Source organism: Typopeltis vanoorti, chromosome 12 (genome assembly GCF_054136105.1).
Source record: "Typopeltis vanoorti isolate ZY-2024b chromosome 12, IOZ_Tvanoo_1.0, whole genome shotgun sequence".
Classification (NCBI taxonomy): domain Eukaryota; kingdom Metazoa; phylum Arthropoda; class Arachnida; order Uropygi; family Thelyphonidae; genus Typopeltis; species Typopeltis vanoorti.
In genome coordinates this window covers 82,566,686-82,583,732 of record NC_143560.1, presented here as the reverse complement: position 1 = coordinate 82,583,732, position 17,047 = coordinate 82,566,686, and the positions used below count along the sequence as shown (strand labels likewise).

The 17,047-nt window shown below is 34.9% G+C and overlaps 1 protein-coding gene across 3 annotated transcripts in view; it reads right to left on the bottom strand.

Annotated features, from left to right (window-relative positions):
- LOC150100942 (enoyl-CoA delta isomerase 2-like) overlaps positions 1-17,047 on the bottom strand; it is a 172,516-nt gene that overhangs the window by 109,617 nt on the left and 45,852 nt on the right. For all 3 annotated transcript variants that reach the window (XM_090401279.1, XM_090401280.1, XM_090401281.1), the window contains one exon: positions 12,605-12,790. In XM_090401279.1, the coding sequence (XP_090257405.1) occupies positions 12,605-12,790 (186 nt within the window). The remainder of the gene's footprint in view (positions 1-12,604; positions 12,791-17,047) is intronic.

Here is a 17,047-nt window from a genome sequence, read left to right as displayed (position 1 = left end):
TGACTGTTGTTTTCGCCATTCCTAATCTTCTTCTGAACAGCAATTCTTCACATTAATAATGGATCTCGGGTACTTGCTGACTACCTCAATTCTTTCTCCATTAAGGTACACTTGTTTCTCAGGAGCTTTCCTGTCTATATTTCCTTTGAAAACCATAATCTTTGTCTTGCTAGGATTGAGTTGAAGTCCTCTATTCTTACTGATCTCATTAACTTTGTCAAAGATTTGTCCTAGTTCTTCCTTGTCATTACTGTAGTACCATCAGCATACCTCAGATTACTGACCAATCGACCATCTATTCTAATTCCAGTCTTAAGTTCATTCAATGCTACATGCATGGTGTCCTCAGCATAAACAAACAGATGAGGAGAAAGGAGGCATCCCTACCTAACTCTCTTTCCAACCTGAAGCCAATTAGTTAATCCAACACCTGTTCTTACTGTGGCTTCTAGCTCACTGTACAAGTTAGATAACAACCTGATAATGTGTTGAGGAAAACTCATTATTTTCATTATTTCCCAGTTTCCCATACTGAACACAGTCACAAGCTTTAGAGTAGTCTATGAAACATTACCGTAGGGAGTCTAATTCTTTATACTTTTCTATGATCTCTCTAAGGCAGATCTCTCTAATTCTTTATACTTTTCTATGATCTCTCTAAGGCAGATCTCTCTAATTCTTTATACTTTTCTATGATCTCTCTATTTTAAATGCGCCCCGACTTCAGAAAGTTCTCAAACTTTCTGAAGTCGGGGCGCATTTAAAATCCTACAAATAATTGTAGGCGCAATATATACAAATTTCTGAGAAATATGTTATAATAATTAAGTCAAATATTACAGAAAAAAAATAATTTGATAAAAAAAATAAAATGAAACATATGAAGATAAAATGAAACACAAGAATGAATAAAATGAAGTTTATTCATTCTTGTGTTTATAAGAAACATGAGCCTGATGTGTCCTAGTGATTGCTTCAATGTTTGGGCATATATTTGAAAGGCAAACTCTCATTTCCTCGTCAATACATTGAAGAGTTCCTCTCTATTTTACATTTAATTGTAGTGAGGGTAGAAAATCCCAATTCATATAAATATGATGTTGAAAATTGTAGTAAAATGTTCAAATCTTTTTTAGATATTGACACATATTCTTCTTTTATAGAAATCCAAAAGGCTTCAAGAGACAATTCCTTATGTTTAATCATCAATCCACGATCAGTGGATATAGCTGCCAGTTCTTCTTCTTCTGTTAATGTTAAACCAAAATTGCTTGAAGTTTCCATAAATGGGTTGCTAATCCAATCATATTGTTCAGCGTTAAGTGATGGAAAATAAGAACTCAATTTTTCTTCTAAACTTGTTAAATGTTCAACTATCATTGGAAGTGTTTCATTTATGCAAGTGTCACTTACCAATGGAAACATTTCCAAATTACCTTCAACAGCTTTTCTTTTCCAAATCTGTAGTTTTCTCTGAAACGCTTTCATTTTGTCAGTGGATGTGAGAATATTTTCTTCTTTCCCTTGCATGCTAGTATTCAAAATATTGAGCTGCTGAAATATATCGGCCAAATACTGTAACCTGACAATCCAAAATTCGCACCGAAGGAGGTTACAAAAATGTAATTGTTTCATCTCTTCGAAAAACGCAAGAAGTTCTTGTCATAGCTTGTGTACGCAGGCAAGTACTTTCCCCCTTGACAGCCACCTCACCTCAGTGTGTAAAAGCAGCCATCTGTGTTGTGAATCCATATCAATACAAAGCTTTTCAAATAAACGCGATTTGACAGGTCTTGTTTTAATAAAGTTTACCATCTGAACAACTTGATCTAAAACTTCTCTTAATTTTTCTACCAATGTTTTTGCCATCAAGGCCTCCCTATGAAGAAAGCAGTGAGTTACGATAACATTCTCATTTTGTTTTTTCACAAAAGATGTAAGGCCCTTAACACAGGCTATCATGGAAGGGGCTCCATCTGTACAAATGCCTACACGTGACTTCCATGTTAACTGTCATTTATCAAGATAGCTATTCAAAATGTTAAAAACGTCCTCACCTTTTGTAGACACACTTAATTCTTTGCAAAAAAGAAACTAATTTACTATTTGATCTTCATTAATAAAACGGACGAATGCTAAGAGTTGCGCCTTGTTGGTAATGTCTGTTGACTCATTAACTTGCAATACAAAATTTGAATACTGAAGTTTATTGCTGCATACATTTTTCTCGATATCAGAAGACATTTCTATAATACGCCTGTGAACTGTATCGTTGGACAGAGGAATCTTGCTTATTTTCATTGCTGCTTCATTTCCTAGCATTGTCATGACCATTTTTTTGCATGCAGGCAAAATAAGTGACTCACCTAAAGTATGATCTTTCATATTTTTTGCTATCAGTTCTGAGACTTGATAAGAAGCAATTTGAGCTTTATCAGAAACAGTCATTATACTTTTAAAAGAATTTGCCGCTTTTGTTTGCTGTTCAGACAATCTCTTGAAAAAACTTACAGAATTATCTTGTAAATTAGAGTGTATAGTTTTAAAATGTTTACTCAATTTACTAGGAAGCAATGATTCATTTGCCATTTTACATCCACATACTAAACATAGTGGCAAAGGATGATCTTCACTTCCGGTCCAAGTGAAACCAAAGCTTAAATAACTTTCATTATATTTGCGAGTAGGCCGCGATTTTGCTTTCTTACTTGCACTTAACTTTTGCTCACTTCCAGAATCTGATTCTTCAATATCACGCTTCTTTTTCAGAAATCTATCCATTTTATTTGGGTGTATTTATCTGAAAATAAGTAATATGCACATAACATCCACTTCCAACACTTTTAAAATAAGTAATATACACAACAAGAATAAACCATATTCTTGTTCTCTTTGCAAGAAAAACCGCTGTTAATTAACATAATAATGATGTGTTGAAAAAAAGAGCAGTATATCCATAATGAAAAGGTATAATAGAGTAACTATATTTATTTTTATATCTGGACACATATTTCTCTGGAATACCACAGGGGGCACCCTTTGAGAACCACTGCTCTAAGGTAAAGGATCTAATCTCTGGTACCCTTATCTTTCCTAAAACCTGCTCATTCCTCAGGCATCTCTGCCTCAACTTTGGCCTCAATCCTATTTAGAATGATCTTTAATAAAATCTTGCTTGCATGAGGTGATTAATAGTTTTATAGTTCTTGCAACCCTTCATATCTCCCTTCTTGTAGTACTAGTATGAAAACAAACTTCTTCCAATCTCTAGGTCATGATACTGTCTCCCATATCCTTGTAATCAAATTTCTGAAACACTTTTATCCCTCCATCACCTGTGGCCTTAATTAACTCTGCTGGAATTTCATCTGCACCCAGGGATTATTGTTGTTAAGCTGTTTAACTGCTCTTTCCACCTCATGCCTAAGTGGAGAAGGTTCCAAATCAAAATTTTCCTTGTCAAAGGACTTTTCCAAATTTTTCTCATTCTCTCTGTCTGCTGTACAGTTCCTCATAGTATTCTTTCCATCTGTTTTTTTTTTTATTTCCAGTTCTTGTTAGTACTGTCCCATTCTTGTCTTTGATGATATTCAATTTGGCTTAAACTTGTGCTTTTAGTCACAAACTAAACAAAACATCATTTTATAACTCCATGTCTGGAACTCCATGTCTTCACATTTATTAGCATAAAAATTCTCCTTGTCCTGCCTGATGGCTCTTCTGAGTTCTCTATGTAATCTCTCATATTCTTCAGATCCTGTCTCTCTTTGTTTCTCCAACCAGCTTCTTTCAATTAGATCCCATGTTGAATCTAATATCCATGGATCTCTTGGTCTTCTAAATTGGGCCAGATACTTTTTGTCAGTATCCTGTATTTAAATTAAGGGGATATTAAATCCCACATTGTTTTAAAACCGAATAAGAAACTCAAAGATTGGAATCAGAGAGTTTCTTGCCGAATATAGTATAGTAAACTATAAAGTATCGGCGATCACTAAGCGTCCGCTAAATGCAAGTGGCCCAGCACGTAGTGCAATACCGGAAATCTCGCAGCAAAGTCGGTAAAGTTCTGATCACTATTCTTAGGTATTTACCATAATGTAAAAACACATTTCCTAGGAAATGTATGCTGTTATTACATTATGGTGGTGAGGTCACTACCCAGACCAGTTTCAGCCTTTTTTGAGGCTTCATCAGTGAGTAGCTAGACCGAGTTAATACCAAAGTGTATAGCGAAAAGAACTTTATACTCTGCTATACGAGTTTCCAAACAGGTGCAACCATTAAGTTACTTAAATATAAAGAGCTAATAAGCTTCATTTCGGCAACAAAAACATTATTTAAATTAAGGGGATATTAAATCCCACATTGTTTTAAAACCGAATAAGAAACTCAAAGATTGGAATCAGAGAGTTTCTTGCCAAATATAGTATAGTAAACTATAAAGTATTGGTGATCACTAAGCGTCCGCTAAATGCAAGTGGCCCAGCACGTAGTGCAATACCGGAAATCTCGCAGCAAAGTTGGTAAAGTTCTGATCACTATTCTTAGGTATTTACCATAATGTAAAAACACATTTCCTAGGAAATGTATGCTGTTATTACATTATGGTGGTGAATAGTGATCAAAGAATAGTGATCAGAACTTTACCGACTTTGCTGCGAGATTTCCGGTATTGCACTATGTGCTGGGCCACTTGCATTTAGCGGACGCTTAGTGATCGCCGATACTTTATAGTTTACTATACTATATTCGGCAAGAAACTCTCTGATTCCAATCTTTGAGTTTCTTATTCGGTTTTAAAACAATGTGGGATTTAATATCCCCTTAATTTAAATAATGTTTTTGTTGCCGAAATGAAGCTTATTAGCTCTTTATATTTAAGTAACTTAATGGTTGCACCTGTTTGGAAACTCGTATAGCAGAGTATAAAGTTCTTTTCGCTATACACTTTGGTATTAACTCGGTCTAGCTACTCACTGATGAAGCCTCAAAAAAGGCTGAAACTGGTCTGGGTAGTGACCTCACCACCATAATGTAATAACAGCATACATTTCCTAGGAAATGTGTTTTTACATTATGGTAAATACCTAAGAATAGTGATCAGAACTTTACCGACTTTGCTGCGAGATTTCCGGTATTGCACTACGTGCTGGGCCACTTGCATTTAGCGGACGCTTAGTGATCGCCGATACTTTATAGTTTACTATACTATATTCGGCAAGAAACTCTCTGATTCCAATCTTTGAGTTTCTTATTCGGTTTTAAAACAATGTGGGATTTAATATCCCCTTAATTTAAATAATGTTTTTGTTGCCGAAATGAAGCTTATTAGCTCTTTATATTTAAGTATCCTGTATAATAACCCTGACTCCTTCCCAAAGCATTTCAGGTGAGTTCTCCTCACGAGTCTCCAAAAGTTCATCCAACTGAGTCTATGCTTCTTCTGTGAAGCCACTGGGGATTACTCTGACATCCAGTGTAGTGGGATGGACCTGAGTTGGAAGGTTTCAGAGGCTCAGCCCTACTTTGACTCTTACTAGCTGATGGTCTGCTCTAGAACAAGTATGCACATCAGAGATTCTTTCACTGTTGGAGAGCCAGGATGTAATCAATCTGGTGCCTTGATCTATCATTGTTAGATATCCAAGCATAGGTCCATCATGTGTGTGTTTCTGGAAGAGGATATTGGTAATAACTAATCTGTTAGCATGGCAAATTCCAACAGTCTTTTACCATGGGTATAATGTTATGTTCACCTAGAACAAACATGCCACATTCAGGTCTAACTCTCATACTTTTTCCCACTTTTGCATTGAACTCCCCTAAGATGAAAAGTACATCTCTCCTTAGTGGGTAATCCAAAAACTGTTCATAGGTTTTCATAGAATTCTTCACTCTCTTCATCAGGACTATCTGTGTGGGTGCATAAACTACCACAATTGACCGTAACTTATATAAGTTATGTAAACACATCTAATACAAAATATCCCATCGTTAATGGAATTATAACCAGTGGTGAACTATAAGGGGCTTGCGTGAGCCCTTTGTTAAATTTTCTCATATCTGCGAGCCCCTTGTTCTTCTTGTTTAGTTTTTTATTTTTTCAAAAATAAAAAAAAAAATTTTTTGAAACATATTATGCGACAAACTCATATGGTAACCTAACAAAAATTAGTCTATTCGGCACTGTATAGATTATTTGGAATTATTGTTTCAACGCCCCTACAACAAATGCGCCCAAAGTTTGAAAATAAAATAAGCACATGCGTTATCTTTACCCTACTCCCTTCTGGTAGCCAATCATATGGTAAAACCAGTAGCCAATCAAATGTTTTATAAAAGATTTCATTCTTATTATATTTTGATAGTTAAAAAATGTTTTTCTTATGTAAGATTAATTAACAAGTTGATTGTGTGCAAATATTTCATGTTTAGATCATGATTTGAGTCACCTCCTGAAAAACAACTAGCTTACCATTCTGTCTTTTTGAAGGGACCTCCATTCCATCTGGTCTCTGTAATTCCAATGATGTCAATTTTATACATCTCCATCTGTTTATAGACAATATTGAGAATACTCATTTTAGACCCCATACATTCCATGTGAGTATGTAAAATTCACCTCCAAGATTAATCCCATACCTTCTGTATTCCTCTTTCACAATATTGCTGACTTGTGTTGGAGACTATAATATACTTCTCAAACAGGACCCTCTGCCTAAGTCCTGAACAACTGATGCAGTATGAGATATATTAACCTCCTAACCGGTGAGGTGAATGAAATAGTGAAACCAAATTGCACTTCTTATCAGTGTTATTCAATGGGTGTTACAGAATCGTATCCAGATTTAGCTGGACGTTTGTAGATGTCATGGCAGGTTGGGGTGTTAAGGCACAACAATATTAGCATTTTGGGGTGAAGTCACTACAAGAAAAAAAAAAAAAAAAAAAGAATGGTAGGGTTGCAGAGGTGGGTTGGGACTTAAGCCTACCAAGTGAGACAAATACCTAGGAGAGAAGACAGACTCCCACTGCATAAGAAGAAATGCAATGGCAAAATTGGAAAAATTCATACCTAGCCCTCAAACACTTATTTATAGCATTAGAGGGAAGAAGCAAGAAGAAAAGAAAGAAAGAAGGGTAGGGACCAGTCTACAGATAATACAACAGATGTATATTACATGAAGTAAAGCACGGTCCAGTATCAATACCTCAGGTTTGCCATTCTTATGCTCACTAAAGCGAGTCCTTGAAGACAAGATTTTTATATTAGGTTTAATTACACTTTCTTTCATAATGCAATCCACACAGATGATGAAGAAGAGCAGTTATACACCTCTGAATCAAAAATTAGAATCTTCTTTCACTACGCATTATTCCCATTTCCTATGCAGGGTCTGCATATTACTTAGATGCGACTGCTTGTTGGTACCATTCCCAACCAACCTGTTGCCTAGCCTGCCGCTGGGGGGGAGATATATTTTTGGCTGTAGTAGCATATGTTTACGAGGCCGTTTTGCCTGCTTGTAGGATGAAAAACGGCAGATAAACTGGCGGAAAAAATCCTACCACCCACGCCCAAGACTGGCTAACTTGGCTATGGCTGAGGAAGATCCTCAAATTCCTCACATCTTCGAAGGGAATCGAACCTGGGACACTCCTTCCCTAGTCATATGGTTGCGAAGCGCAAAGCCACTAGGCTAACCGTGTGGATGAATCAAAAAATTACAATAATCAAAGAAAATGCATTGAATGATTTGTAATTCTAATTTATTGCATAGAAAATAATTATTACCAAATATGAATTAGCATATCTAAATTTACATACTTTGTAGATTATATAACCATGTAAACACGTTAAAAATATAATATAAATTATAAGAAAATTGTTATTTGAAAGCATTCACAAAATTATTCTAATTTTGTGAAAGTAATTTTGTGAATTTTGTGGATGAATTAATATGGATGAGACCTCCGAAACAAGGAGGTCTCATCCATATTAAATATTTGCGGTGGCAAATAATTTTCCTCCATAATAAATTTATCCAATTTCTCCACAAATTCCTTTGCAGCCTTCTTGCAGATTCACCACAAATTCCTTGCACCATACATTTCCACATTATGCAGTGCAAAAGGCTGCTTGAATCTCATGAACCAACTGGAAGAGGCGTCGAATTCGTAGTCATAATCAGATCCTGCTTTCTCCTCAACATGTTGAAGAAACTTAGTGCCTTAGCAGTTATGGTCATAGTGCTAAGAGGTATGGGCTTTTGGATCAGGTCCTCTATACATGATGGAAGTAGCTTTTTCAATCACTGATAGGACATTGTCATTGCTTCGTCATCATCGTTGTACTTGCAACTTCGTTTCAAGATCAATTGCTTGCTTATTTTTTATTTATTATAACGTGACACCTCCAGGGAGTATAAAGACTCATCGAGAGAGCCCTCCTACTCTATAAAGAATATCCACCAACTACACTAATGCCATCTATATCTGTGATATCCATATATACTGTGATTGCCTGTGAAAATACCACTAGTATTTTCGCAGATTTCACAGACAATCACAAACATCCAAGCCCACGGCAGGATTCGAACCCACAGCATTTTGGCTAGAGAATGGATACACTAACCACTTGGCCAACCATGCCAGGTTTTTTCTTCACTAGGTTTGTTAATGGGGCGTGTAGTGGCCATCTTGCACAAAATATCGTGAAATATTTAACGATAAACACACAACCTATTTTTCAAACACAAAATCAACAGAGGAACTGTTGAAGCCATCTGCTGACTGCCAAGGGAGTTTGCCGCTGAATGCACTGTTGCCACTGCATTGTAGCATGATGCATTGTTGCTAAATAAAAACCTTTTTACTTTACACTCGCTTGAGTCTTGTTTGAAAGTATAGTCTAAAATGTTATTTTACTGACTATTATAATAATGGAATTAACTCACGTAAATTATTCTTTATTTGTAGAATTTTCATCTGAGTATCACAGGCATCATCAGTACAGGTACAAGGCTAATTGAACAATAACTGTTATATTCACAAAGCGCCACCTAAGTAGCTAAGGTTAAATTTCCTAAATTTATTTAATTATTAAATAATAATTATTTAATTAATATTCAATTATAATATTTTTTTTTATTTATAATTAAATATATATATATGTGTATACAATTATATGTTAGGAAAGATTTGCTGCTTTATAAAGTACTATCTCCCACAAGGGAGGAAAGACGTAGACCACATATGGGCAATCACTGGCCTGCGGGCCGGATTCAGCCATCTACTTCTTTTGATCTGGCCGTAATCTATTTCAGCGAAATTTGTGGGAGAAAATATGGTGTACTCTACTAACTCACATTAAGCTGACGTCATATGACTTGTGCAAAACACACTATGTTTTCTCCAACCAAGGTCTCTTTCTCACCTTGACTAGTGGCATGTGTGAACGTGTTACAAAGTGTGTGAATGTGTTAGAACATTGGTGTTGTGCTTTGTTCAGTGCCTGCATTGATGTTATGTTCTGTTTGGTGCCTGCGTTGATGTTGTGTTCTGTTCAGTGCCTGCAGTGTAGAAGACAGTTTTGTTTGACAGTCCTGAATATCGCTTATAAATTTGGGACGTCAGGGGTTATTGCAAAAAAAAAGAAAAGTAGATGCAGAGAATCGTCAATTTCAAGACAACTGGATGGAGGATTATTATTTTATTCTGAATAAAGGTTTGCCTGTATGTTTGCTGTGCAACGAATCCGTATCCATCAACAAAGAATACAACTTGAAGAGAGACTTTACTTTGAGACATGCGGATCACCCAAAAATTGATGAAAAACTACGAAAAGATGAAATACAGAAGTTGAGGAAGAACTTGGATACCCAGCAGCAAATGTTCAACATTTTGTTGTACCATGTTTGAGATCTTAAATAAACTTTTGTTCATTAATAATACAGTTGTCTGAAATTGCTACCTATTGAACCACTTGAAAAAATGTACGAACCTAATCACGTGGGAAATTAATGTGTTAAGTTACGAGATAAAGGGTCACGACTGCTTAATAGTTTCACACTCGGACATATTTTTGTAATTGCTCTTTGTTTTTGAATTATATATCTTGATCTAAATGTCCTAAAAGGCACAGTATAATATAAATATTAGGGACACTAAGGGGAGAAAAAGCTTAAATATTTGAATTTTGTATTATCTCATGCACAGTTAAGTTTTGAGTAAAGTAAAAATAGAGATTCACTTGAATGGAAAAAGAAAAGTTTAACAATCGTAGATAGGGACACAACATCATTACATACCTATAGGAAAAATGGTCCAAAATTCCCATTGATTGCACATATGCTTGTGGAAAGTATATATCCCTTAGGATCGCAGCAAAAGGAGGTCTTACATCTTATTAAGGTGGGTACCATGGCTATACGTTCTTCACACTATGATGTCCATTGACTACTTTCCGACCAGTGTAAATCCTTGTTGCATTCCCATGATTTCTCAGCTATTTATTTTAAAGGGAATATCAGCTAGTGACAACTTATAGGACTTCTGGAATATATATTTGGCCAGAATTCTGCTACAAAATAATTTATTCTCAACACATCAGTGTACAGCAATCCCTCGATTAATGTGCTCCCGATTAGTGCATCATTTTTTTCGATAGCCAAATTCAATTAGTGTGCCTATATACATCTTAAAAATAAATATTACATATTTAAAAAATTTTCGATCTATACATTTTTTATGGCTAGCTATTTTAAAAAATCACTCACCAGGATGAAATAATTTAGTTACCGATTTGAACATTTTACAAAGTTATTTTTTAATGGCATGCTACACTATTTCCATGTACACTATGTTCCAAATTTACGGCCAAAATTTATGTCGTCTGCTTTACATAGCATTTTGCTGATCATATCTCATGCAATTATTTTCCTTACTTTTTTATTTTAAATTATTTTCCTAACGTTTAATCATGAGTAAAAGAATTAGTAAGCAAAAAATAAAAGTGTGAAAATGATTCAAAAAGTAATCTGATTGGAAGAAAAACTTGAAGTAATAAAGAAAAATGAACAAGGCGAGTCCAGAGCAAAGATACGACAAGAACACAAAAATGGGTGAATCAACTGCTGAATACAAAGAGAAAGGTAAGGCTGCTTCAAGTTCATCATGCATGCACTCGAAATCAAATTATTATAATGATTGACTTCTTTTTACATAGATCAAAGATTGTAACCAAAAATGGATCCCGCTAAACACTGGCCTTATTATATCAAAAGCATTGTCTCTTTGTAACCTGGAAAGAAAGGGCAATCAATGATAGAAAAGAAAAAGAATTCCACGCTAGTGCTGGGTGATTTGAGCATTTCAAAAAGAGAAATAGCCTACATAATGTTCTAATCACAGGCAAACCTGCAAGTGCAGATAAGAACATATCCAGAGATTGCGAAGAAAATTGTGTAAGAAGGGGACTACTGTAATCAACAAATATTTAATGTCGATGAAACCTGCCTTTTTTCAGAAGTGAATGCCTTCCAAGACTTTTCTAGCCAAATTAGAGAAATCTCAGCCTGGTTATAAAGTCACAAAGTTGAATGAAATTATTGCTAGCAATATGTGAGCCATTAGGAAGCACATTCTTCCACATTGTGCAAATGATTTTAGAGACTTTTCAAATGAATCTAAGTTAATTAAATCTCATTCTGAGAAGTTGAGCGATTCCTACCTGCTAAATTTAGATGCACAGCAGGAAGATCCTGAAGAATATGAAGAAAATTTAATCACTCACAAGCCCAAATAGGTTTCACAGAAACAATTTGAAAATAGTTTTCATACAATTGAAGTTTTTAAGCAGCAATGCTTAGAGATCGACCCTGGTGAAGAGAGAACCAGTAAAATTTGCAGAAGAGGCAATAGGGCCATACCATTAGTTGTATGAAAAAAAGAAAACAGAATGCCCGCCAAACTACGTTAGCTCAATTCTCTGTTAAGAAGCAGAATAATAAATTTATATTCTGAATATGTTTTATTGTCTTTCAGCTTCATGGTTTTCCTTTACTAGGCCCTGAGACATACCCTAATTCTTTTATAAAAAAACTTAAGGGTCAAAAAAGAAATGTGAGGAACGAATTATACATTTTCTCATAGGTTACTATATTCGATTAGTGCATTTTCAATTAATGTGCCTGTTTTAAAGAGCGCATTAAGCAAGGGATTGCTGTATTCTTCTTTTACCTAGTTTTAGTCATGTCTTCTACTTGCATGTCAACATTTTAACAAAAAAAGCCCAATGGCATTACATGTGTGCACTATTGAGTATTATTTTTTTCAAGCATCTCTGCTGAGTCAAAGATTCATCATGGGAGGTCCATACAAATCATTCCCAGGATACCAATCATGCTTCTCCTTGAACTATTCTCTGATGAAGCACTCCATTAACTGTTCTTAACAGGCATGACAGATCATGTGTGTAGCATTGGTGGACTTAGATTCTATGCTCTCTGGGTTTGTTTAGATGTTTATAGATGTGTTTTGTAATAATTTATGAAAACTATTTTCTACATTCTCTGCAATACACAAGATAATATCTGCTTACCTCAAATTTGATGGCATTTTTCTTTTCAGGCCTATTCAACACTATTTTCATTAAACCATCCACAATGGTGACTAGTAATCCTTCATACTGATCTGACTGGCTAACAACTGAAGATTGATTAGATGTTACACGCTCTTTTGCCAACAGCTTATTAACTATGTTAACATAATCAGTCATAGCATCATCCTGGAAAAAAAAGGTCCATCATTAACATATGCCAGAATGTATATCCAAATGCACAGACAAAGGTAAACTGAAAACAAATATTTCTGATTAGGATTAAAATATAGTAATCACCATTTATACAACTCATCAAGTATCGATCATTTAAAATTCTAACCTGAAGTCATGTACAAGTCATGCCATTGAAGAATGACATAACTTGCACTTTTGTTGAAAGGCATTTTCAGCAAAAGTGCAATTATCAGACTTTTGAATTTCATTCCCGAAGATACATTTTATACTCGATATCACTTCTTTGTATATAAAAGTATGCAAATTGTAATGTTGGACTAAAAAAAAAAAAAAGACATTGTTCTTCATTCCTAGCTTTTGGAATTACATCAATTAAGTATTTATGCGGTAAATAACAATTCCCCAATTAATTTTAGTAGAGACAAAACAGAGAACTTTGCTGTTTTATATCGCTATCTCTCATTGCACTTATACAGCTAAGATACTCGTTATTTCTTCTTTCTTTCAAAAAATACTTCATTTATTTGCCATTTTATAGTTCAATCTTGTTTGCTGTTAAATGGCTATGAGATTAAAAAATATCAATGTTTATTCTATTATTTTTAAACTGCACCATTTTGTTAATTTATAATCAATTCATGAAATGCCTTCAAGGGGTATACAAGATACTAAAATATTATTACACAATCGATTTGTTAATTTGTTTAAATGCAAATAAAATTTATGTAATTTGTGAGCAGTGGAGCATCTCAAAACATTCTACACACACACAATGCAATAGAGTGAAACCTCACTGCTACAAACAATGCTTTTTGAAACAAATATAAAAACACTTTGATCGATTTTTGTATTTAAAAAAGAAACTAATATAATTAACTGTAGAATATGCTATTTCAGTGTTATGACCACAAAATGGTAGCAGTTATCTCTGTATTATCTTCCCTGGATGCTAATTACTGGTAGTCTTTGGCTGCTATCTGTAATTGGCTATGAATGGAGATTGGCTGCCTCTCCCACTTGCCAAAAAATTAGAGCTAAATGGAGAATAAAAGACATTAAGCCCTAATGCCTTTTATTCTCCCTTTGGGGAATAAAAGGCATTAGATTTTTTTTCCTATTCAATCTCTGTCACGACATGCACATATTCTGTATTATAGAAATTACCTGATCTTAATCTGTTATCTTGCCCTCCTGTGTTTTTGATAGCATTAAAGTGTTAATGCTTAATTTCTGTAACATACATACTAGGATTTACAAAACTACAGAAGGTCAATTTCACAATATGCAATAGCTGATATCCTTTAATATTTCCTTAAATGGGAACACAGTTACTGTGAATTAAGGTGACAGAACTGGATCAGTTTGCAAAATAAAGACTGCTAAAAAAATGTTGATGAAAATTGACACAATTTATTAAAAATCACCAAAAGACAACATTCATTACATAAAAATAATCCCTTCTGGAAGAAAACCTCCTTCAATCCTTCATAGAGCTGTAACCTTCCCAGTTATGAGCGGAATTGGTAGGAGAAATTCATCTCCAGATTATCATGAAAGAGAGTTACTCCTCCTCTAAACAAGTACAGGTAACTCTTGTTATATGCAAGGAATGAGATGTCGATAATTGCTGCATATATCGAAAACATAAAACGGGATGCTTATAACATGAGATGATAGAGGTTGCCCTCCCATACAAACAAGATCCTAATCTTTCAAGGTTAATTTAATTGAAAATGCAACCTATTTTTCATACATTTTAAAGGCATAAGAGTAGTAAATAAAATATTCCGTGTGTATAAAACAAATAACTATTAAAACAGTTCTTTATTTTCATGATTAATACATAGTAACCACACCTTAATTACATCTTCTTTAGCTGGCATGCTGAAGTTGAAGACTCATAGAAGGGTGAAGGCTACTTTTTCAAGAATCTCTCAATCAAATTTGAAACTTGCCATTTTCAATTTCTGATTGTAATCTCTCAGTGTGTAATCTTCTTCTGCTAACTTTGCTTTGCATGAAAATTCTTCAGTGGCAACATGAGCTGCAATGGCCTTGCTAGTCATGTTGTGATTGTAGAAGACATAGCGACTCTTATTATAGCTGTTGAACTACCCACAACTTCTAGCAGAAGGTGCTGGTTGCTTTTCATTTTTCACCAGATCTTCATACAAATCTTTTGCATTCTCTCATATGACCACTTCTGACAAAGGCATGTTTTGCTGGTTCTGATACTCAATCCACACAACCAGCATACTTTCCATTTTCTCAACTTTTTCACAACAAGCAAGGCATATGCACAGATCTGAACAATCCACACAACCAGCATACTTTCCATTTTCTCAACTTTTTCACAACAAGCAAGGCATATGCACAGATCTGAAAAAGTTGAGAAAATGGAAAGTATGCTGGTTGTGTGGATTGAGTATCAGAACCAGCAAAACATGCCTTTGTCAGAAGTGGTCATATGAGAGAATGCAAAAGATTTGTATGAAGATCTGATGAAAAATAACAAAAAAACCAGCATCTTCTATTTCCACACCTTGGATAGGAAAGTGCGATAGTACTTATGTACCACAATAATGAAACTGCACATATGAGAAAACGCAGATAACAAAATCGCATATAACATGAGTTGTCTGTATTGAGGTATGGCTGTAGATTTCATGGAGACTCAGTTATAGGTAACAATCAGCAATTTAATATTAAAAAAAAAAAATTGTACATTACTTCTTAATGACTAGCATATGCCAGATACTTAAATAAGAACATAATAAACGAGTTTCAAAATAATAACTACTTCTTGTGCTCATAGCATTTTAAGTAACAGTATTTCAATACTTAACCTGAGGATTTTACATTAATTTCAGTTTAAAATAGCTTACCTCCATCTTTTTGAATATTAATGTTGTACCACGGGGTGCTTAAGGGTCAAAGCTGTATAACTGAGAAAAGCCTTTAAAGGAATGCAGAGAACCAACCAGGGCTCTGGACCTAATGTCCAATCCTCACCTTCTCGTGGTGCATCCCGTTGGGTATCTAATGGATACTGAATGAATGAGGATGGGCTGGCAATTTGGGATTTAGCCGATCAAATTGTATTCTTATTGGTTAAACCAAAATACAAAATGATGGTACAACATGACAAAATTTCATGCCGGCTGTGGCATCACCCGGTTAAACAAGGCCACCGTTGTTTTTGCCATGGGAACCCAAGGCAAACAGCAAAAAGTCAGCTACCAGAACAAATCTGAAAACAAACCCCAACTTAACATCACCAGAGTTAAAGATCGGTACTATCAACATAAGAAGTCTGAATGGCAAAGAAATGGAGCTAGCTGACGAATTAGATAAGTACCAGATCGACAAAATAGGAGTGACTGAAAAAAAAAAGACAAAAACTGGTGAGATCTTTCTGAGCAATAAATACAAAATGTTATATTCAGGCAATGACAATCAAGGAAAAGAAGGAGTAGCCATAATATTCAACACAAAATACTAGGCTAATCTTCTTGTGTAGAGTGATGTCGGCAAATATGAGAATGGGGAACTGGACAATGAGACTTATTTGGGCCTATGGTCCCACAGAAGGTTCTACTAAGGTAGACGTGGAGGAATTTTTTGATGCTTTAGAAAAAGCAACTGATACAATGAAAAAGGAAAAGTTGGTCCTTGTTGGGGGATCTAAATAGCAGAGTAGGAAATGATTGTGAGACATACAAAAATATTTTGGGAAAATTTGGAGAAAAGAGCAAAGCTAATAATAATGGCAAAAATCTGTTGGATTTCTGCTCAGGACATGGACTGGTTATTACTAACACCATGTTCCAACATAAAAATGTGCTCAAATTCACATGGAGAGAAGAGGCTAGGAATAAGAAAAGTCTCATTGACTATGTTATTGTTGATAGTGATGTTTTCTCCCTAGTGCAGGACACCAGAGTGTACAGAGGATTTGAAATTGGAAGTGATCACTATTTAGTCTTGAGCAGGATAAAATTGAATTTCATATTGAAAAGAATAACATGTAAGAAAGTTTTAAAGCGAATAAAAGTTGAGCAGCTCTCAGATGTGAACTGTAGACTAAAATACACAAAGATTATTGAAGAAAAAAATGAAAGAGTTTAAGAACAGGAACCAAACCTTCGAGATTCAGTGGCAAACTCTGAAGAATACATTGATTGATTCTGCCAGAGAGGCATGTGGTGAGGTTGTCTGCAAGGATAAAAAAATCAGAACTCCCTGGTG